The sequence below is a fragment of the Hypanus sabinus genome, assembly GCF_030144855.1.
Source record: "Hypanus sabinus isolate sHypSab1 chromosome X2 unlocalized genomic scaffold, sHypSab1.hap1 SUPER_X2_unloc_1, whole genome shotgun sequence".
Classification (NCBI taxonomy): Eukaryota; Metazoa; Chordata; class Chondrichthyes; order Myliobatiformes; family Dasyatidae; genus Hypanus; species Hypanus sabinus.
In genome coordinates this window covers 309,164-331,158 of record NW_026778979.1, presented here as the reverse complement: position 1 = coordinate 331,158, position 21,995 = coordinate 309,164, and the positions used below count along the sequence as shown (strand labels likewise).

General features: G+C 50.8%; 1 protein-coding gene across 1 annotated transcript; it reads right to left on the bottom strand.

Annotated features, from left to right (window-relative positions):
- Positions 1–2,618: 2,618 nt before the first annotated feature.
- On the bottom strand, positions 2,619–19,414 carry LOC132385704 (E3 ubiquitin-protein ligase TRIM39-like). Its single transcript, XM_059957915.1, has 4 exons — positions 19,195–19,414; positions 17,374–17,396; positions 17,167–17,285; positions 2,619–3,389 (listed from the first exon to the last, which is right to left on the bottom strand). Exons 1-4 carry the CDS (start codon positions 19,300–19,302, stop codon positions 2,836–2,838), a joined length of 804 nt encoding a protein of 267 aa, XP_059813898.1. The 5' UTR covers positions 19,303–19,414; the 3' UTR covers positions 2,619–2,835.
- Between the last annotated feature and the right edge of the window lie 2,581 nt (positions 19,415–21,995).

Genomic DNA, 21,995 nt, shown 5'->3' with positions numbered 1-21,995 from the left:
AGACTTTCCTTCATCCTCGAAAAACTACAACATTCATTAAACACGATCTACCACGCACAAAGCCATACTGACTATCCTTAATCAGCCCTTGGCTGTCCAAATACTTGTATATCCGATCTCTGAAAACACCTTCCAATAATTTACATACTACTGATGTCAGGCTCACTGGCCTGTAATTACCTAGTTTACTATTGGAGCCTTTTTTAAACAATGGGATAACAAGAGTTACCCCCAATCCTCCGGCACTGCACCCGTGGATGAGGACATTTTAAATATTTCTGTCAGGGCCCCTGCAATTTCTACTCTAGTCTCTTTCAAGGTCCGAGAAAATATCAAGTCAGGCCCGGGGGATGTAACTAGCTTTATTCGCTGTAAGGCAGCAGGCACCTCCTCCTCTTTATTCTACAGAATGTTCCATGACACTACTGCTTGTTTCCCTTCCTTCCATATACACTATGCCAGTTTCCTGAGTAAATACTGATGCAAAAAAACTGTTTAGGATCTCCCCCATCTCGTGAGGCTCCACACATAGATGACCACTCTGATTTTCTAGGGGAGCAATTTTGTCCCTTACTATCCTTTTACTCTTAATATACTTGTAGAAACCCTTCGAGTTTACCTAAACAGTATCTGCCAAAGCCACCTCATGTCTTCTTTTTGCCTTCCTGATTTCCGTCTTTAGTATTTTCTTACGTTTTCTATACTCTTCACGTAACTCATTTGCTCTTTGTTGCCGATACCTGCTATACACTTCTCTCTTTTTCTTAACCAGATCACCAATATCCCTTGAAAACCAAGGTTCCCTATGCCTGTTAACTTTGTCTTTAATCCTGGCAGGAACATGCAAACTCTGCACTCTCAAAATTTCGACTTTGAAGGTCTTCCACTTACTGAACACATCCTTGCCAGAAAAAAACTTATCCCAATCCACTCTTCCTAGATCCTTTTACATTTCCACAAAATTAGCCCTTCTGCAATTTAGAACCTCAACTCGAGGACCAGACTGATCCTTATCCATAATTAACTTGGAACTAATGTCATTATGGTCACTGGACCCGAAATGTTCGCCTACACATACTTCTGTCACCTGACTGTCTGGTTTCCTAATAGGAGATCAAGTATTGCATCCTCTCTCGTAGGTACCTCTATATATTGATTTAGAAAACTTTCCTGAAAACATTTGACAAACTCTAACCATCTAGCCCTTTTATAGTTTGGGAGTCCAAGTCAATATGAGGAAAGTTAATATCCCCTACAATTACAAATTCCTGTTTCTTACATTGGTCTACTATCTTTATACAGGTTTGCTCCTCCAATTCTCCCAGACTGTTTGGGGGTCTATAATACAACCCTATTAGAGTGGTCACGAGGAAATCTGCAGATGCTGGAAATTCAAATAACAACACACACAAAATGCTGGTGGAACACAGCAGGCCAGGCAGCATCTAGAAGAAGCACTGTCGACGTTTCGGGCCGAGACCCTTCGTCAGGACTAACTGAAAGGAAAGTTAGTAAGAGATTTGAAAGTAGTGGGGTGGGGAGGGGGAAATGCGAAATGATAGGAGAAGACTGGAGGGGGTGGGATGAAGCTAAGAGCTGGAAAGGTGATTGGTGAAAGTGATACAGAGCTGGAGAAGGGAAAGGATCATGGGACGGGAGGCCTTTGGAGAAAGAAAGGGGGAGCACCAGAGGGAGATGGAGAACAGGCAGACCTTTCCGGTTCCTCAGCTCCACCCATATGGCCTCTGTAGACAAGCCCTCCGGTCTGTCCTGTCTGCGCACAGCTGTGATATTTTTCCCTGACTAGTAATGCCACTCCACCCTCTTTCAGCCCTCCCCCTCTATCACGTCTGAAACAACGAATATTTCTATCATGTATAAACCTAATGTGGGAGGTTATCTTTTTGTATTCATGTATTAAAAATAAATTATAAATTCTACAAATGGAACTTCTTACTAAAGGATTAATATTCAAAATAGTATCCAACAATTCAGATTCTTGCACATCTGGGAACTTAGATAATTATTTTTGTAAAAAATGTCTAACCTGAAGATATTGCAGTAAGTGCGTATGAGAGAGAGAATATTTGACCAACTCTTCAAAAGTCATCAATCGACCATCACAAAATAAATGATAATAAAAATAAATAAATCTGCAAAAAAACAGATCCCCTTAATCACTAAAGATTAAACATGTTTGGGAGAGAGAACTTAATATGACCTTTGTTAATGAAGATGGTCAATTCTTCTTTAATATGTGCCAATCAGTGTTTAATTCAATTTAAAATTGTTCACTGTTACTATTTAACAAAGGAGAGACTATCCAAAATATTTCCAAACATAGTCAATTATTGGGATAGTTTATAAAACTGAAGTAGCCACTTTTTCCACATTTGTTCTGGTCATGTTCCTCATCAAAATCTTTTTGGAAATCTTTATTTTCTACGATTTCTAAAGCTCTGAAAATTAATTTACAACCTAATGTACAAACCTTTGATTTCTGTCTATACATGTAGTCCTCGCATAACCTTTATCCTCCTCCACCTCACTATCTGCTCTAACACTCTGTTTCCCCTCCCTCTGCAAATCTCCCCCCCCCACACTCCGGAGCAGCACTAGCAAATCTACCGGCAAGTATGTTATTCCCCCTCCAGTTTAGGGGCAAACCGTCCCGTCGGAACAGGCCCCACCTTCCCGGGAACAAAGCCCAATTGCACAGAAACATGAAGCCCTCCCTCCTGCACCATCCCCTTAGCCACGTATTTAGCTGCACTCTCCGCACATTTATATTTACAGGGACTTTACTCCTGACGCCGGTCCCGGGACCCGACCCGTTTACAGGTCCGGAGCGGAACCGGAGCAGATTCTCAGCCATTGGTTTTCATCCCAGGTCGCAAAGAAAGGATAAAGTTTCCCCGTGAATTTATTCCCAGTGAAGGTGTGGAGATGGGACTTGGTCTCCGCGTTGTAAAATGAAACTGTCCCGGACTCGTAAATGAGATAAACTGCCACCCTCCCGGGGATGGGACCGGCAGCGAGATGGGACTTGGGGGAGGGGAGACCACAGGACACGTCATAATCCCGATGTAACACATCACAATACCGCCCGATGACCCAGAATCCGGTCTCCGGACTCAGACTGACCGGTCTCTTCCTTTCCACAGACTCTGCAGCGACTCCCAGACACCAGTCCCGAATCCCCGTCACCTCCACCTCCCAGTGATGTCTCCCCGATGTGAATCCCTCCGATCCCAGCACACATTTCCAGAATGTGAATCTCTTCCCGGTGTGAGGGAGATTCCTCCTGTTCCGGGTCCATCTCAGACTCTTCCGATCCTCCGACACTTCGAGACCCGGATGCACCGTTTGCACATCCAGTGTGACTGAGACTGGGGGGAGAAGAGGAAAATTAGAGAGTCCCCGGGGATCGCGGGGAGACTCGGACAGCGCGGTCCCGGGGATCGCAGGGAGACTCGGACAGCGCGGCCCCGCGGACCGTGGGGAGACTCGGGCAGCGCGGCCCCGGGGATCGGGGGGAGACTCGGGCAGCGCGACCCCGGGGATCGGGGGGAGACTCGGGCAGCGGGGACCCGGCGATCGGGGAGAGAATCGGACAGCGCGGCCCCGGGGACCGGGGGGAGACTCGGACAGCGCGACCCCGTGGATCGGGGGGAGACTCGGACAGCGCGGCCCCGGGGATCGGGGGGGACACTCGGACAGCGCGGCCCCGGGGATCGGGGGGAGACTCGAGCAGCGCGGCCCCCGGGATCGGGGAGAGACTCGGACAGCGCGGCCCCGGGGAGCGTGGGGAGACTCGGGCAGCGGGGCCCCGGGGATCGGGGGGAGACTCGGGCAGCGCGGCCCCGGGGATCGGGGGGAGACTCGGACAGCGCGGCCCCGGGGATCGGGTGGGGGGGAGAGTCGGGCAGCGCGGCCCCGGGGATCGGGGGGAGACTCGGACAGTGCGGCCCCGGGGAGCGGGGCCCCGGGGATCGGGGGGAGACTCGGGCAGCGTGGCCTAAGGGATCGGGGGTAGACTCGTGCAGCGCGGCCCCGGGGATCGGGGGGAGACTCGGGCAGCGCGGCCCCGGGGATCGGGTGGAGACTCGTGCAGCGCGGTCCCGGGGATCGGGGGGAGACTCGGGCAGCGCGGCCCCGGGGATCGTGGGGAAACTCGGACAGCGCGGCCCCGGGGACCGGGGGGAGACTCGGGCAGCGTGGCCTAAGGGATCGGGGGTAGACTCGGGCAGCGCGGCCTCGTGGATCGGGAGGAGACTCCGATAGCACGGCCCCGGGCATCGGGGGGAGACTCGGGCAGCGCGGCCCCGGGGATCGGGGGGAGACTCGGGCAGCGCGACCCCGGGGATCGGGGGGAGACTCGGGCAGCGGGGACCCGGCGATCGGGGAGAGAATCGGACAGCGCGGCCCCGGGGACCGGGGGGAGACTCGGACAGCGCGACCCCGTGGATCGGGGGGAGACTCGGACAGCGCGGCCCCGGGGATCGGGGGGGGACACTCGGACAGCGCGGCCCCGGGGATCGGGGGGAGACTCGGGCAGCGCGGCCCCCGGGATCGGGGAGAGACTCGGACAGCGCGGCCCCGGGGAGCGTGGGGAGACTCGGGCAGCGGGGCCCCGGGGAGCGGGGCCCCGGGGATCGGGGGGAGACTCGGGCAGCGTGGCCTAAGGGATCGGGGGTAGACTCGTGCAGCGCGGCCCCGGGGATCGGGGGGAGACTCGGGCAGCGCGGCCCCGGGGATCGGGTGGAGACTCGTGCAGCGCGGTCCCGGGGATCGGGGGGAGACTCGGGCAGCGCGGCCCCGGGGATCGTGGGGAAACTCGGACAGCGCGGCCCCGGGGACCGGGGGGAGACTCGGGCAGCGTGGCCTAAGGGATCGGGGGTAGACTCGGGCAGCGCGGCCTCGTGGATCGGGAGGAGACTCCGATAGCACGGCCCCGGGCATCGGGGGGAGACTCGGGCAGCGCGGCCCCGGGGATCGGGGGGAGACTCGGGCAGCGCGACCCCGGGGATCGGGGGGAGACTCGGGCAGCGGGGACCCGGCGATCGGGGAGAGAATCGGACAGCGCGGCCCCGGGGACCGGGGGGAGACTCGGACAGCGCGACCCCGTGGATCGGGGGGAGACTCGGACAGCGCGGCCCCGGGGATCGGGGGGGACACTCGGACAGCGCGGCCCCGGGGATCGGGGGGAGACTCGGGCAGCGCGGCCCCGGGGATCGGGGGGAGACTCGGACAGCGCGGCCCCGGGGATCGGGTGGGGGGGAGAGTCGGGCAGCGCGGCCCCGGGGATCGGGGGGAGACTCGGACAGTGCGGCCCCGGGGAGCGGGGCCCCGGGGATCGGGGGGAGACTCGGGCAGCGTGGCCTAAGGGATCGGGGGTAGACTCGTGCAGCGCGGCCCCGGGGATCGGGGGGAGACTCGGGCAGCGCGGCCCCGGGGATCGGGTGGAGACTCGTGCAGCGCGGTCCCGGGGATCGGGGGGAGACTCGGGCAGCGCGGCCCCGGGGATCGTGGGGAAACTCGGACAGCGCGGCCCCGGGGACCGGGGGGAGACTCGGGCAGCGTGGCCTAAGGGATCGGGGGTAGACTCGGGCAGCGCGGCCTCGTGGATCGGGAGGAGACTCCGATAGCACGGCCCCGGGCATCGGGGGGAGACTCGGGCAGCGCGGCCCCGGGGATCGGGGGGAGACTCGGGCAGCGCGACCCCGGGGATCGGGGGGAGACTCGGGCAGCGGGGACCCGGCGATCGGGGAGAGAATCGGACAGCGCGGCCCCGGGGACCGGGGGGAGACTCGGACAGCGCGACCCCGTGGATCGGGGGGAGACTCGGACAGCGCGGCCCCGGGGATCGGGGGGGACACTCGGACAGCGCGGCCCCGGGGATCGGGGGGAGACTCGGGCAGCGCGGCCCCCGGGATCGGGGAGAGACTCGGACAGCGCGGCCCCGGGGAGCGTGGGGAGACTCGGGCAGCGGGGCCCCGGGGATCGGGGGGAGACTCGGGCAGCGCGGCCCCGGGGATCGGGGGGAGACTCGGACAGCGCGGCCCCGGGGATCGGGTGGGGGGGAGAGTCGGGCAGCGCGGCCCCGGGGATCGGGGGGAGACTCGGACAGTGCGGCCCCGGGGAGCGGGGCCCCGGGGATCGGGGGGAGACTCGGGCAGCGTGGCCTAAGGGATCGGGGGTAGACTCGTGCAGCGCGGCAACGGGGATCGAGGGGAGACTCGGGCAGCGCGGCCCCGGGGATCGGGTGGAGACTCGTGCAGCGCGGTCCCGGGGATCGGGGGGAGACTCGGGCAGCGCGGCCCCGGGGATCGTGGGGAAACTCGGACAGCGCGGCCCCGGGGACCGGGGGGAGACTCGGGCAGCGTGGCCTAAGGGATCGGGGGTAGACTCGGGCAGCGCGGCCTCGTGGATCGGGAGGAGACTCCGATAGCACGGCCCCGGGCATCGGGGGGAGACTCGGGCAGCGCGGCCCCGGGGATCGGGTGGAGACTCGTGCAGCGCGGCCCCGGGGATCGGGGGGAGACTCGGGCAGCGCTGCCCCGGGGATCGGGGGGAGAGTCGGGCAGCGCGGCCCCGGGGATCGGGGGGGAGACTCGTGCATCGGGGCCCCGGGGATTGGGGGGAGACTCGTGCAGCGCGGACCCAGGGATCGGGGGGAGACTCGGGCAGCGTGGCCTCGTGGATCGGGAGGAGACTCCGATAGCACGGCCCCGGGCATCGGGGGGAGACTCGGGCAGCGCGGCCCCGGGGATCGGGTGGAGACTCGTGCAGCGCGGCCCCGGGGATCGGGGGGAGACTCGGGCAGCGATGCCCCGGGGATCGGGGGGAGAGTCGGGCAGCGCGGCCCCGGGGATCGGGGGGGAGACTCGTGCATCGGGGCCCCGGGGATTGGGGGGAGACTCGTGCAGCGCGGACCCAGGGATCGGGGAGAGACTCTGGCAGCGCGGCCCCGGGGATCGGGGGGAGACTCGGTCAGCGCTGCCCCGGGGATCGGGGGGAGAGTCGGGCAGCGCGGCCCGGGGGATCGGGGGGAGCCTCGTGCAGCGCGGCCCTGGCGATCGGGGGGAGACTCAGGCAGCGTGTCCCCGGGGATCGGGGGTTTTCCGCTGGACGGAGAGCAGAGAGACCCCTGGCCCTTGACTCCTCAGACAGGGGAAACATCGTCCCTCACTCCTGCCTGTTGACCCCTGAAAGTATTTTGTGTTTCCATTAGATCTCCTCTCATTCTCCGAAACTGGGAACAGAGAACATAGAGCAGTACAGCACAGGAACAGGCCCGTCATACAATCTTCACATTCATTTGTGTGTATGAAGTGGGGCAATGTGATGGTTTGAGACTGCAAAGGAGGTGATAATGGGAAACAGTAGGGGAGAGATGAATGGCAGATTGAACCAGGTGGGGGAGGGGTTCAAAGCCTGTGGGTGAACTGTGTGTGTAGACGTAATGAGATGAGGATGACTTTGTCCCCTTTCCCACAACCCCACCCCCCACAGCCCCTCATTAGGACAGGGGATGAATTTGCAGGAACCCTTAAGCAACACAAGTCCTGATGAAGTGTTTCGTTCTGAACCGTCGACAGTTTACTCTTTTCCATAGAAACTTCCTGGCCTGCTGTTCCCCCAACAATTTGTGTGTGTTACTCTGCTTTAAATATACTCAATTATTTGGCCCCCACAGCTGCCTGTGGCAGATTCACTATCCTGTGGATAAAGGAATTCCTCCTCATCTCTGTCCTAAATGGACATCCCTATAGTCGGAGGCTGTGCTTACCGTTCTCGACCCACCCACATCCTCCCAACATCAACTCTCTCCAGACAGGAGTCAGAGAGATCTGGCGAGACCCTTCATCAGGACCTGTGTAGCTCGGATTACCAGCATCTGTAGATTTTCTCCTGTTTGATTTTTAAAGCAGAAGTTAATAAGTAAACATCTTGATAGGTCAGAGTGTCAAAAGTTATGGGGAGGAGGCGGGAGAATAGGGTAGAGGTGGATAATAAATCAGCTATTCTTCTAAATTCCAGTGAGTACAGGTGCAGAACCATCAAACCCTCCTCATATGTTAACTCTTTAATTCCCGGAATTATTCTTGTGAATCATCTGCACCCCCTCCAATGCCAGCACATGTTTTCCGATAGAAGGGACCCAAAACTGCTCACAATACTCCAAGTGTGGTCTGACCGTTGCCTTGTAAAACCTCAGAATTATATCCTTGCTCTTGTACTCTAATCCTATCGAAATGAAAGCAAACATTGAGTTTGCCAATCTTACCACTGACACAAACAGCAAGTTAACCTTCAGGGAATCCTGCACAAGGACACCCATGTCCGTTTGCACCTCTGATTTTTGAATTTCGCCCTGTTTACAGAATTGTTTATGCGTTTAATTCCTTCGACCAAAGTCATACCTGCCGAAGTTTGTACCTGCCAAACTCTGCCTGTGCTACAAGATCCTTATTCCGTATACTGGTGTATTCAAATACGACCATAAGACAAAGCAGCAGTAGGCGGTCATTCGGCCCTTCGAATCTGCTCCGCCATTTTATCATGAGCTGATCCATTCTGCCATTTAGTCCCACTCCCCCACCTTCTCACCATGACCTTTGATGCCCTGACAACTCAGATACCGATCAATCTCTGCCTTAAATACACCCAATGACCTGGCCTCCACTGCCGCAAGAAATTCACAGATTCACCATCTCCGTTCTGAGTGGGCGCCCTTCAATCCTTGTCATGCTCTCTCGTACTAGACTCCCCGACCATGGGAAACAACTTTGCCACATCCACTCTGTCCATGCCTTTTAACATTCGACATGTTTCTGTGAGGTTCCCCCTCATTCTTCTAAACTCCACGGAGTACAATCCAAGACCGGTCAAATGTTCCTCATATGTTAACCCTCTCATTCCCGAAATCATTCTAGTGAAATTGCTCTGAACCCTCTCCAATATCAGAACATCCTTTCTTAAATAAGGAGCCCAAAACTGCACACAGTTTCCAAGTCATGTCTTACCAGTTCCTTATAGAGTCTCAACATCACATCCCTGCTCCGACACTCTATTCCTCTAGAAATGAATGCCAACATTGCATTCACCTTCTTCACCACCGACTCAACCAGGAGGTTAACCTTAAGGGTATCCTGCACGAGCACTCCCAAGTCCCACTGCATCTCAGAACTTTGAATTCTCTCTCCATTTAAATAATAGTCTGCCCGTTCATTTCTTCTACCAAAGTGCATGACCACACATTTTTCAACAGTGTATTTCATTTGCCACTACTTTGACCATTCTCCGAATCTATCCAAATCCCTCTGCAGACTCTCTGTTTCCTCAGCACTACCGTCCCCTCCACCTATCTTTGTATCATCAGCAAACTTAGCCACAAAGCCATCTATTCCATAATCCAACTCATTGATATACAATGTAAAAAGAAGCGGCCCCAACTCGGACCCCTGTGGAACACCACTGGTAACTGGCAGCCAACCAGAATGGGATCCTTTATTCCCACTCTCTGTTTCCTGCCAATCAGCCAACGCTCTATCCACATATGTAACTTACCCGTAATTCCATGGGCTCTTATCTTGTTTAGCAGCCTCATGTGCGGCACCTTATCAAAGGCCTTCTGAAAATCCAAATACACAACATCCACTGCATCTCCCTTGTCTAGCCTACTTGTAATTTCCTCAAAAAATTTCAATGGGTTTCTCAGGCAGGATTTTCCTTTAAGGAAACCATGCTGAGTTCGGCCTATCTTCTCATATGCTTCCATACTCAGTAACCTCATCCTTGACAATTAACTCCAACAACTTACCAACCATCAATGTCAAGCTAACAGGTCAATAATTTACTTTTTGCTTGCTTGCCCCTTTCTTAAATACCAGAGTGGCATTTACAATCTTCCGCTCCTCCGGAACCATGCCAGAATCTATTGACTTTTGAAAGATCATTGCTAATGCCTCCGCGATCTCCACAGCTACTTACTTCAAAACACAAGGGTGCATTCCATCTGGTCCTGGAGATTTATCTACCCTGAGACTATTCAGCTTCCTGAGTACTTTCTCTGTCGTAATTGTGACTGCGCACACTTCTCTTCCCTGACACCCTTGAGTGTCCGGTATACTGCTGATATCTTCCTCAGTGAGGACTGATGCGAATACTCGTTCAGTTCCTCAGCCATCTCCTTATCTCCCATTACAATTTCTCCAGCATCATTTTCTATCGGTCCTATATCCACTTTTATTCTTCATATACTTGAAAAATCTTTTAGTATCATCTTTTACATTATTTGCAAGTTTCATTTCATAGTTCATCTTTTCCCTCTTAAAAGCTTTCTTAGTTTCCTTTTGTAAGCTTTTAAAAACTTCCCAATCCCCTGTCTTCCCACTAATTTTTGCTACCTTGAATGCCCTCTCCGTTGCTTTTACTTTGGCTTTCACTTCTCTTGTCAGCCACTGTCGCATCCTTTTGGAATATATCTGTGTTACGCCTTCCTCACTTCTCGCATAAACTCCAGCCACTGCTGCTCTGCCGTCCTCCCGCTAGTGCCCCTTTCCAGTCAGATTTGGCCAGTCCCTCTCTCATGCCACTGTAATTTCCTTTACTCCACTTCAATACCGACACGTCGGATTTCAGTTTCTCTTTCTCAAATTTCACAGTGAACTCAATCATGTTACGATCACTGGCTCCTAACGGTTCCTTCACCTCAATCTCTCCAGGTTCATTACACAATATCCAATCCAGTACCTCTGATCCCCCAGTGGGTTCAACAACAAGCTGTTATGAAAAGCCATCTTGTAGACATTCCACAAATTTTCTCTCTTGAGATCAAGTGTCGACCTGATTTTCCCAATCCACTCGCATGTTAAAATCCCCACAATTATCATAACACTGCCCTTCTGGCAAGCCTTTTCTATTTCCTGTTGTAATTTGTAGTCCACATCACTGCAGCTGTTTGGAGGCCTGTATATAACTGCCATCAGGGTCCTTTTACCCCTGTGATTTCTTAGCTCAACCCATAACGATTCAGCACCTTCCGATCCTATGTCACCTCTTTCTAATGACATAATATCATTTCTTACCAATAAAGCCACGCCACCCCCTCTGCCTACCTGCCTGTCCTTCCGATACACCGTGTATCCTTGGACGTTCAGCTCTCAGAGACATGCATCCTTTAGCCACGTCTCAGTCATGGCCACAAAATTATACCTGCCAATCTGAAGCTGTACGACAAGATAATCAACCTTATGCCTTATGCTGTGTGTATTTAAGTATAACACCTTAAGTCCAGTATTTGATACTTTTTGATTTGATTGCACTGCAACTCATCCCAGTGGCTGCAAATTTGCCCCATCACCTGCCTGTCCTTCCTGACATCTTTACTGATCACGATCTTAGATTTATTTCTGTTCTCCCCCTCCTCCACTATCATTCCGGTTTATCATCCCCCTGCCAAATTAGTTTAAACCCTCCGTAACAGCTTTATTAAACATTCCCGCTATGGTTCAGGTGTAACCTGTCCTTTTGGATCCAAGAATCTGAAGCCCTGCCCCCTGCACCAGTCTCTCAGCCACGCATTCATCTGCCTGATCCTACTATTCTTGCCCTCGCTAGCACGTGGCACAGGTAGCAATCCTGAGATTACTACCCTGGAGGTCCTGCTTCTGAGCTTCCTTCCTAACTGGACCCGATTCGAGACATCAAATTAGTTTAAACCCTCCCTAATAGCTCTATTAAACATTCCCGCTATTGTTCGTGTAACCCGTCCTTTTTGAACAGGTAATACTTCCCCCTGAAGAGATCCCAATGATCCAAGAATCTGAAGCCCTGCCTCCTGCAACAGTCTCTCAGCCACACATTCATCAGCCTGATCCTACTATTCTTGCCCTCGCTAGCACGTGGCACAGGCAGCAATCCTGAGATTACTACCCTGGAGGTCCTGCTTCTCAGCTTCATTCCTAACTCCTGGAAATCTCTCTTCAGGACCGCCTCCCTTTTCCTCTCTATGTCATTGGTTCCAACATGTACCAAGACAGCTGGCTGCTCGCCCTCTCCCTTCAGGATATTCTGGACCCGATCCGAGACATCCCGTACCCTGGCACCTGGGATGCAGCACACCATGCGGGTATCTCTACCAGGCTCACAGAATCTCCTGTCTGTTCCCCTGACTATGGAATCCCCTACGACCACCGCATTCCTCTTCTCCCTCCTTCCCTCCTGCACAACAGCGCCAGGCTCAGTGCCAGAGACCCGGTCACCGTGGCCGTCCCCTGTCAGGTCATCCCCCTCAACAGCATCCGAAACGATATACTTGTTGCTGAGGGGGGCAGCCACAGGGGTGCTCTCCACTCTCCGGGCATTTCCCTTCCCTCTCCTGACAGTCACCCTGTTTTCTGACCCCTGTAGCCTTGGGATGACTACCTCCCTGTAGCTCCTGTCTATCACCTCTTCATTTTCTCTAATAAGCAGTAGGTCATCAAGCTGCAGCTCCAGATCCCTAACACGGTCTCCGAGGAGCTGAATCTCGGTTCACCTGGTGCAGATGTGGCTATCAGGGAGGCTGGAGGTCTCCCAGGATTCCCACATCTGACACCCTGAACAAAGCACTAACCCTGCAGACATGCTACCTAATTCTACAGGAATGAAACAAAGAAAGATAGATCTACTCATCCACTTACTTCACCAAGCACACGGACTTTTTAAACCGTTCGCTAATGTACCCTGCTGTTCCACCGTCCGTCCGGGCCGATTTGCCAAGGGGAGGAAAAGAGTCGGTGCTTCGCTCTATCCTCTTCCCATTACCGCATAAGCCCGTTGAGCCAAAGCCCTACACTCTGCTGCCTCCCACTCCGCTGCCCGCTGTATCGGGTGGTCATCTTTTTAAACTCTCCGCGCTGTCCTGCGCAGTCTCGCCGTTCTTGTATGCGAAGTTTTTTAAAAAACTGCCTTCCTTCAGAATTTAGCTCCCACGCCGCCCTTCTTGTCCCAATCTAAAAAAACACTTTCAGTCGTCATTCATCAGCCTATTCCACACTGTCCACATGAACTTAAGCAAGGCCTTTGATGTCGATGATAGACCACACTTGGAGCATTGTCTGCATTTCCGGTTCCCGAATACGGGGAGGATGTCATTACACTGGACAGGAGGCTTCAGGAGGATGTTACCAGGACTGGGGGCCTGGGTTAAAATCAGAGAGTGGATAAGCTTGGGCTATTCAGCTGTAGTGTCGGATATTCAGGTATGACCCCTTATCGAGGTAAATAATTCATAAGGAGCTTAAATAACGTTTCTTTTTCCAAGAAATGGGAGTACAGAACCAGAGGCCTCAGATTGAAAGTGAGACGGGAAATTTTTCTGAGTGGTCTATCGGGTAATATTCTCATAGAGAGGGAAGTTGGTAAATGGACTTTGCCCTCAGACGCTATAGAAATAGGTAAAAATAAAATATTTTAAAATAAATTTGGGCAGGTACACAGATGGGAAATGATGAGAGGGATGGGGGGGGGGGGGGCAAACACACACAAACAGGCCATGCTCAAGAAGACATCTTAGTCTTGCAGATTGATGAAGTGGGCCGTGAGTTCAACGTCCATCAAACCCTCCCAGATCATCCTCCTGAGGAATCTATCTGTGAAGTGTTGATGTGACGTCACGTCAGAGGGCAGCTCAGTGTGACAGAACAGACAGACTGGGTAAGGACGGCAGATTTCAATCCTAAATGGGAATTTGTGTCTATTTCTGTGGCTGTGTGTCACACTCTGATAGTGTGTGTGTGTGTGTGTGTGTGTGTGTGTGTATGTTGATTATACTAAAAATCCGTGTGGTGTGTATACACATTGAAGGAGCGTATGCACATTGAAGAATTTGTTTGTTACACTGTGTCATCACATGTCTGGTGTATGTTGACAATGTGTCACACGTGATTGAATTGTTTAAATTAATAAATGACTGTCTCTGAAGAGACTGGTTTCCAAGTTACTGAGGAAAATAACAACGTACATTGCTGAGGCTCTGACTACAATCTGCCAGTCCTTCCTGTGAATGCGTGTGAGGGAGCTTTGCCAGGCCGGTTATGCTGTGTCTGCTTCTCCCGAGATGAAATCTTGACCCATGTCAATGCTTGTTGGTGTGTCCGAGCTCAGTCTCACAATGCTTCAATGCAGTGGTCTGATCACCATAAGACATCGGAGCAGAATTAGGCCATTTGCCCATCGAGTCTGCTCCGCCATTCAATCATGGATGATCCATATTTCCCTCCTCAGCCCCACTCCCTGGTCTTCTCCCCGTAACCTTTGATGCTGTATCCAATCTAGAACCTATCAAGCTCTGCCTTAAATACACACAAGTTCCGCAAATTCACCATCTGCTAGCTCAAATTTCTCCGCATGTGTTTTAAATTGACGCCCCTCTATCTTGAAGCTGTGCCTTCTTGTCCTAATCTCCACCACCATGGGAAACATCCTTTCCATACCTACTCTGTCTTGGACTTTCAACATTCGAAAGGTTTCAGTGAGATCCCCCTTCATCTTTCTAAATTCCAGCGAGTACAGACACAGAGCTATCAAACGTTCCTCGTATGATAACCCTTTCATTCCTGGACTCATCCTTATGAAATGAACCTTCTGCACTGCCAGCACATCTTTTCTTAGACGAGGAGCCCAAGTTCACAATACTAAAGGTGAGGCTTCACCAGTGCCTTATAAAGCCTCAGCATCACATCCCTGCTCTTGGATTGAATGCTAACATTAGATTCTAAACCATAGATTACAATCCAGGAGCAACAGGCTCCAGGACAGCTTCTTCAACCAGGCCATCAGACTGATTAACTCGTGTGGACGCAACTGTATTTCTATGTTATATTAACCAGTCTGTTGAGGATATTATTCATCATAAATTACAATAAATTGCACATTGCACATTTAGACGGAGATGTAGCATAAAGATTTTTAATCCTCATGTATATGAACGATGTAAGTAATAAAGTCAATTCAATTCAATTCAATTTCTTGTTTATTTTTTTCATCCCAATCATTCTTTTAGTTCCTCTCTGTAGATAATTAAAAACTTCCCAATCCTCTGTCTTCCTACTAATTTTTGTTTAGTTGTATCCCCTCTCTTTTGCCTTGACATTAATTTGTCTTCCCTTGTCAGCCACGCTTTTACTATTTTGCCATTTGAGTATTTATTTATTTTTGGAATACATCTATCCTTCACCTTCCTCATTTTCCCAGAAACTGACACCATTCCTGTTCTGCTCTCATCCCTGCCAGCATTTCCTTCCAATTTGCTTTGGTCAACTCCTCTCTCAGACCGCTCTAATTTCTTTCACTGCTCTGAAATACTACAATGTCAGACTTTACTTTCTCCTTATCAGATTTCAAGTTGAACTCGGTCATGTTGTGAGCACTGCTTCCTAAGGGTTCTTTTAACTACTCACTTCTGGTTCAATACATAACACCCAACCCAGCAGAGCTGTTCCCCGAGTAGGCTCAACGACAAACTGCTCTAGAAAGCCATCACATTGCATTCAACAAACTCACTCTCTTGAGATCCTTTACCAACCTGATTTTCCCAATTGACCTGCATGTTGAAATCTCCCATGATTATCATAACATTGTCCATTTCATCAGCCTTTTCTATCTCCAGTTGTAATCTGTGGGCCCCAACCCACTGACTGTTGGGAGGCCTGTATATGACTGGTGTCAGTGTCATTTTTACTTTTGCAGTTCCTTACCACAACCCACATGATTCAACATCTCCCAATCCTATGTCACATCTTGCTGCTGATTTACCAGCAGAGCCACACCACCCCATCGGCCTTCCTTCCTTCCTCCGATACATTGTGTAATCTTGAACATTCGGCTCCCAACTACAACCATCCTTCAGCCACGTTTCCGTGATGGCCACAACATCATACCTGACAATCGATAATAGTGCAACAAGATCATCCACCTTATTTCTCATACTCCATGCAGTGAGATATAACACTTTGTGTACTGTATCTGCTACCCTTTTTAATTCTGCATCTCTAATGCACTGATACTCACCCTGCTGGCGGACATTTTGTCCTCGCATCTGTCCGCCCTATCTGACAGTCTGACTGCACGCTATCTTTGCACTTTACCATCAGTCCTATCGCTTCACTCCAGTTCCAACATCCCCCTCGCCACCAAATTAGTTTAAACCTTCCCCGAGAGCTCTAAGAAACCTCTCTGTAAGAATATTATTCTCCCTTGGGTCCGGGTGCGACCCATCCCTTTTGAGCAGGTCATTCCTCCACCAGATGAGATCCCGATGATCCAAGAACCTGAATCCCTGTCCCCAGCAGCATCTTTTCAGCCATGTTTATCTGTCAAATTATCCTGTTTCTACCCTCACCAGCACGTGGCACAGGCAGCAATCCAGAAATTACAACCCTGGGGGTGCTGATTCTGAGCTTTCTAACAAGCTCTCCAAATTCGATTTTCAGGACCTCTTTGCTTTTCCTTCCAATGTCATTGTCACAAATTTACCAGGATATCTGGCTCTTTTCCGTCCCTCTCTAAAATGCTGCGGACACGATTCGGGGCATCCCTGACCCTGGCACCCAGGAGGCAACATACCATTCGGGTGTCCCGTTCACATCAATAGATTCTCCTGTCTGTTCCCCTGGCGATTCAGTCCCCGATCACGACCACTCCCCTCTTCTGCCTCTAACAACAGTGACAGGTGCTGATCCGGAAGGGGGAAGACCCGTGTCAGTCAGAGTCTGCACTCACAGGGCACATGAAGGACTTGTGTATTTTCCTGACAATCCCGGTCACCACACTGATACCTGCTTTTATTCCCTACAATAATATCATCAGTATTAAATTCCCAGTTCCTCTGGTAGATCCAAACTTATGTCCTGGTGTGTTAGTGCATTTGCCTGGGATTGGAACACATTGGTTCATCTGCCAGTCCCGTGTATTGGTTGTATTGTGACCCTGTGCTGGTGTATCCAGGGGTCTGACATCTCCAGCTGACCATGTGACAGTGATGCCTCCCAGTCAGTGGGGTTGATGTGGAATAAACTTCAGTTCCCCTTCAGCCCAGTATTACAGACAACCTTTGCCTCAGATTGGAACTAAATTGAGCTTCATAAACAAGGAGAAATGAAACTTTATAAGTTTTACCTCGATTAATAGCATCAAGCGTTTCCCTCAGCACTGTTTTCAACAAATGGGGGTGATCGAATTTTTCAACCGGTAGGGTCTCATCTGTCACTGACAATTCCTGGATATCGTCATTAATCCTGTAAATATTAAACTGCTGGTGATAAACTGGAATTTTTGAACTACTTTACAAATCCATTCAGGGTTTCAGTAAAGAGCCTGTCCTACCTCCTGTTCCGACGAGCTTCCTCCTGAAATAAATAAAACACAAATCTGATTATACTTGGACTCACTGTCCACATCCTGAATTTCATCCAAATCATTACAAGGTGTTGAAAATTCCCATTCCCAAAGTCACTCCCGCACACGAACAAGACAGAAACACGGGGTAAATGACAGGGAAAGTTTCCGAATGTCAGACCATTACTGAGAGGATGAAACTTACAGGGAAGACAGGACAGGCTGTGCATTTTCATCTGGACATGACGTCAGTGTGATAGGATGGAGGAATTTAAGTCCAGTGATGTATGTGATTGTGTGCAGGTGGAGGAAGTACCTCTATTTATGGGGAGACGTGGGGAGATGTAATTCCAGATGGATTTTAATAAATTCCCCAAGAAATTTAGTGAGGAGGATGTGTAACTCAGTGCCACAGGAGCGGCTGAAATGGAACGGCAGAGACTGAATGTAATGGGGAGGCTGGATAAACACGTGCGGGACCAGAGATTTCAGGGAACTGTTGCTGGTTGTGGTGAGTAGGTTGGTGGGGATTGTGAAGCAGGGAAATTGAGAAGAGAAAATGGGCCAAATGGCCTGGTTATGATTTGAACGATTGAATGTTATCTGTAAAAGTAAAGAGACAATAATAGTTTCCCTAATCTGATGGAAACCGGATACAGTAGGTAAGTCTGATGTGTGGGTCAAATTCTTTGTTCTCACTGATTGACAGAGAGACGCTCACACCCACCGCACCAGACACACTCACAGTCTGTGACTGGAAATGGGAGTTAATGAGAGTTTTAGAGGATATTCAAAGTAGAATTAAGGATACAGTCAGCAGCTCTGTGTTATGATCAGAGTAAATAATTTCAGAGAGATTTGCATTCTGTCCTGGGATGTGCAGAAGTCGTGGAAGTCCAGTTTTGGGACAATAGTCAATAGGTGCAGAAGTAGGCCATTTGGCCCTTCTAGCCAGCACCACCATTCACTGTGATCATGGCTGATCATACACAATCAGTACCCCGATCCTGTCCTCTCCCCATATCCCTTGACCCCGCTATCTATAAGAGCTCTAACTAACTCTCTCTTGAAAGCATCCAGAAACTTGGCCTCCACTGCCTTCTGGGGCAGAGCATTCCACATATCCAACACACTCTGGGTGAAAAAGTTTTTCTGCATCACTGTTCTAAATGGCCTACCCCTTATTCTTAAACTGTGGCCTCTAGTTCTGGACTCACCCATCAGCGGGAACATGCTTCCTGCCTCCAGCGTGTCCAATCCCTTAATAATCTTATTATTATGGGACAACAACAACCCTGAATCGTTGCATCAGTTGTCTGATGAGAAACAGTTTACTGCATTTTTGTAAATGCTGTGTGTAGGAGCAACACGTCTGTTTTCCGTCTGCATTGTATTCTGTGTTACGTGTTTATTATGGTAACTCGTCACGTGAGTGGGGACGTGGTAAAAACGAAGGGAAAAAGTTACGTATCTGTACTTTGCTCTGGGCAGTTTTGAGCTGGGGACGGGTGGATGTACTTCTGTTCTTGACCGCTGTGTTGCGGCTTACTTCACAATTAATTACCCTGAAGTTTCATCGCTTCAAGATTATATTTTTTTAATGAAGGACTGAAAGCGTATCTTGGACAATTTGAAATGTCATTATTGGAGTGATGGGAGGGTGCATCATGCAAATATAACAACTTGTGTGAGGTCGCCAGCAGCGGCAATTGATTTGTTAGAATTGGCCGCTGTGCTGTGTTTATTTCAAATATACCACTGTTCATTTAGTGCCCTTTGACAGAAACAAATTGAAATATAATTCCTCACCTTGAGAAATATCACACTGTCTTTTTGATCCATCTGTTCCTTTAACTTTGTGATTTCCTCCTGAATAATCCTTATATTCTCTTGAAGAGCCAGAAGATTTTTCTCCATTGGGTTGAGAATCCTCTTCTCCTCTTCCCTGAGATCCCTGAGTAAGTTCTGCTCTTTCTCAGTGATAATCTGGCGCAGTTCAGCAAACTGGGATGTGATGTGGGACTGAAGGCTGTGTGACTGTTCCTGTCGAATGAAAGGTGAAGATTAATATACTGCATTGCTGTGCTCTGTTTCCTTTTGTCGTTAAGTTCGGTCTATTAGAGTCTATGCTACTTCTGAGTGCATTCCCGTCAACACCACTCCCTCACGTTTTCCTGAAACCTACTCTCACTTATTGACACATAAACTCCCATCTGATTCACGCACACCCTCTCCACCTTTTCAGGGTTAACGGTAATTAGCCACTCTTCCGGAATGTCCTTGAGATGTGTCGGATTCTCTCGTGGTCACAGGGGGAGCATGCAAAATCCACACAGACAGCAGTAGAGGTCAGGATCGAACCCAGGTCACTGGAGCAGCGATACTCGGCTATTCTGCATTAAAGGGAGCAAAACTCGACAGTAATATCAGAAATTCCGCTCAGGAAGCCTCACCCGAACTCCGGAAATCTTCTCTTTCTGTTGCTGCTCCTTTTCCTGGAAGTCTGATTTCTTTTTTGTGAGAGAGTCTAAGGAAGATTTTAGCTGATCCTGGAAGTCAGAGAGTGAAGGAAATAGAAACAAAGATGCATCAAAAGAAACAGGTGATCAAACCCGATTATCACAGAAAATGCCGGAGGAACTCAGTGAGTCAGGCAGCATCTATTCAGGGGAAATAAACAGTCGGTGTTTCGGGATGAGACCCTTCATTAGCACTGGGAAGGAATGGACAGAAGCCAGAATAAAAAGGTTGGGGATGAGAACCAGCTGACAGGTGAAGGGTGAGACAACGTGAGGGGGGACGTGGGGGAGGATGATGAAGTGAGAAGCTGAGAGGGGACAGGTGGAAGAGGTAAAGAGCTGGAGAAGAAGGAATCTAATACGAGAGGACAATCGACCATGGAAGAAACGGGAGGAACTGAGCTGTTTGCGGCCCTCAATGGTGACGAGGGAGGAGGTTAGGAGTCAGGTGTAGCACTTGTTCCGCTTGCAGGTGTCAGTGAAAGTTGCAAAGATTGATGTGTTGGTTATGGAGTCTCGTGTGTTGCTATGTAGGACAAAGGAAATGTGTGAAGTATTAAATTAACGTTAGTTTTTACCATGTATTTTTTAACAGCTTCTTTAATCGGCCTGAAGCGGTGCTCTCTGTGTTCCTCCGCCACTGCACAGATCATACAGATCAGTGTCTTGTCCGTTTCGCAAAACAGCTTCAGTTCTTCCTCATGTTCCTCGCAGTGACGTTTACTTTCCTTCCCTTTCGGATTCAGGTTTAGATTTCGAGCTTTTTCAGCCAGATTTGCTAAGGCCCGATTCACCCTGAGGGTGCGGTCAGCAAACTCATCTCTACATTCCGGGCAGGAGTTTCTCTCCTCCCTTTCCCAACACCGTGTGATACAAGAGCGACAGAAGTTGTGTCCACACTCCAGTATAACCGGATCGGTGAAGAAATCCAGACAGACAGGACAAATTAGCTCCTCGCTCAAACTGTCGGTCTCTCCTTTCGAAGCCATGTTAACTCCGGCACTTCCTGATTCAGAATGCTTTCACTTTCGGTGAGTTGCTGATCCCCTGCAGTACCGTGATTGTCCACTACGCGCGCTGCAGACTCGGGGAATCACACAACACACACACAAAGCTGGTGGAACACAGCAGGCCAGGCAGCATCTGTAGGGAGAAGCACTGTCGACGTTTCGGGCCGAGACTCTTCGTCAGGACAGCTGGTGTGGTATACTGTGTCCGGTCTATATTGGTGAGACCCGACGCAGACTGGGACACCGTTTCGCTGAACACCTACGCTCGGTCCGACAGAGAAAGCAGGATCTCCCAGTGGCCACACATTTTAATTCCACGTCCCAGTCCCATTTTGATATGTCTATCCATGGACTCCTCTACTGTCAAGATGGAGCCACACTCAGGTTGGAGGAACAACACATGGGCAGCCTCCAACCTGATGGCATGAACATTGACTTCTCTCACTTCCGTTAATGCCCCTCCTCCCCTTCTTACCCCATCACTGACATATTTAGTTGTTTGTCTTTTTTTCTCTCTTTCTGTTCTCCATCTCCCTCTGGTGCTCCCCCTCCCCCTTTCTTTCTCCCGAGGCCTCCCGTCCCATGATCCTTTCCCTTCTCCAGCTCTGTATCCCTTTTGCCAATCACCTCTCCAGCTCTCTGTTTCACCCCACTCCCTCCGGTCTTCTCCTATCATTTCGCATTTCCCCTCCCCCCACTACTTTCAAATCTCTTACTATCTCTGCTTTCAGTCAGTCCTGACATCGACAGTGCTTCTCCCTACAGATGCTGCCTGACCTGCTGTGTCCCACCAGCATTTTGTGTGTGTTGTTTGAATTTCCAGCATCAGCATATTTCTTCGTGTTTGCTCCGGGAATCAACATGGTTTTGCTGGATGTGTTCAGTGGAAATTCTGACCATTTCTATGTTTAGTGTGTGAGCAACCCCATCTTGTAAAATCCCAGTGCGACAAAAACGTCAGCTGAATCTCCAAAGGCCCCATCCCTGCGGTCGGAAGGACCTTCCCCTGGAAGACGATTGAAGTCCTGCGCTGAAAGGAGAAGCCGTGTGCCCCCCTGGGGTGGTTCACTACTACAATAAC

Coding starts and splice junctions, on each gene's coding strand:
- LOC132385704 (XM_059957915.1), bottom strand. CDS start 19,302: ATGGAGAAAAATCTTCTGGCTCTTCAAGAGAATATAAGGATTATTCAG. Junction 17,397..19,194: donor ACAGTGTGATATTTCTCAAG/GTGAGGAATTAT, acceptor TATTTATTTCAG/GAGGAAGCTCGTCGGAACAG. Junction 3,390..17,166: donor GCTTGATGCTATTAATCGAG/GTAAAACTTATA, acceptor TTCTCCCCCCAG/TCTCAGTCACACTGGATGTG.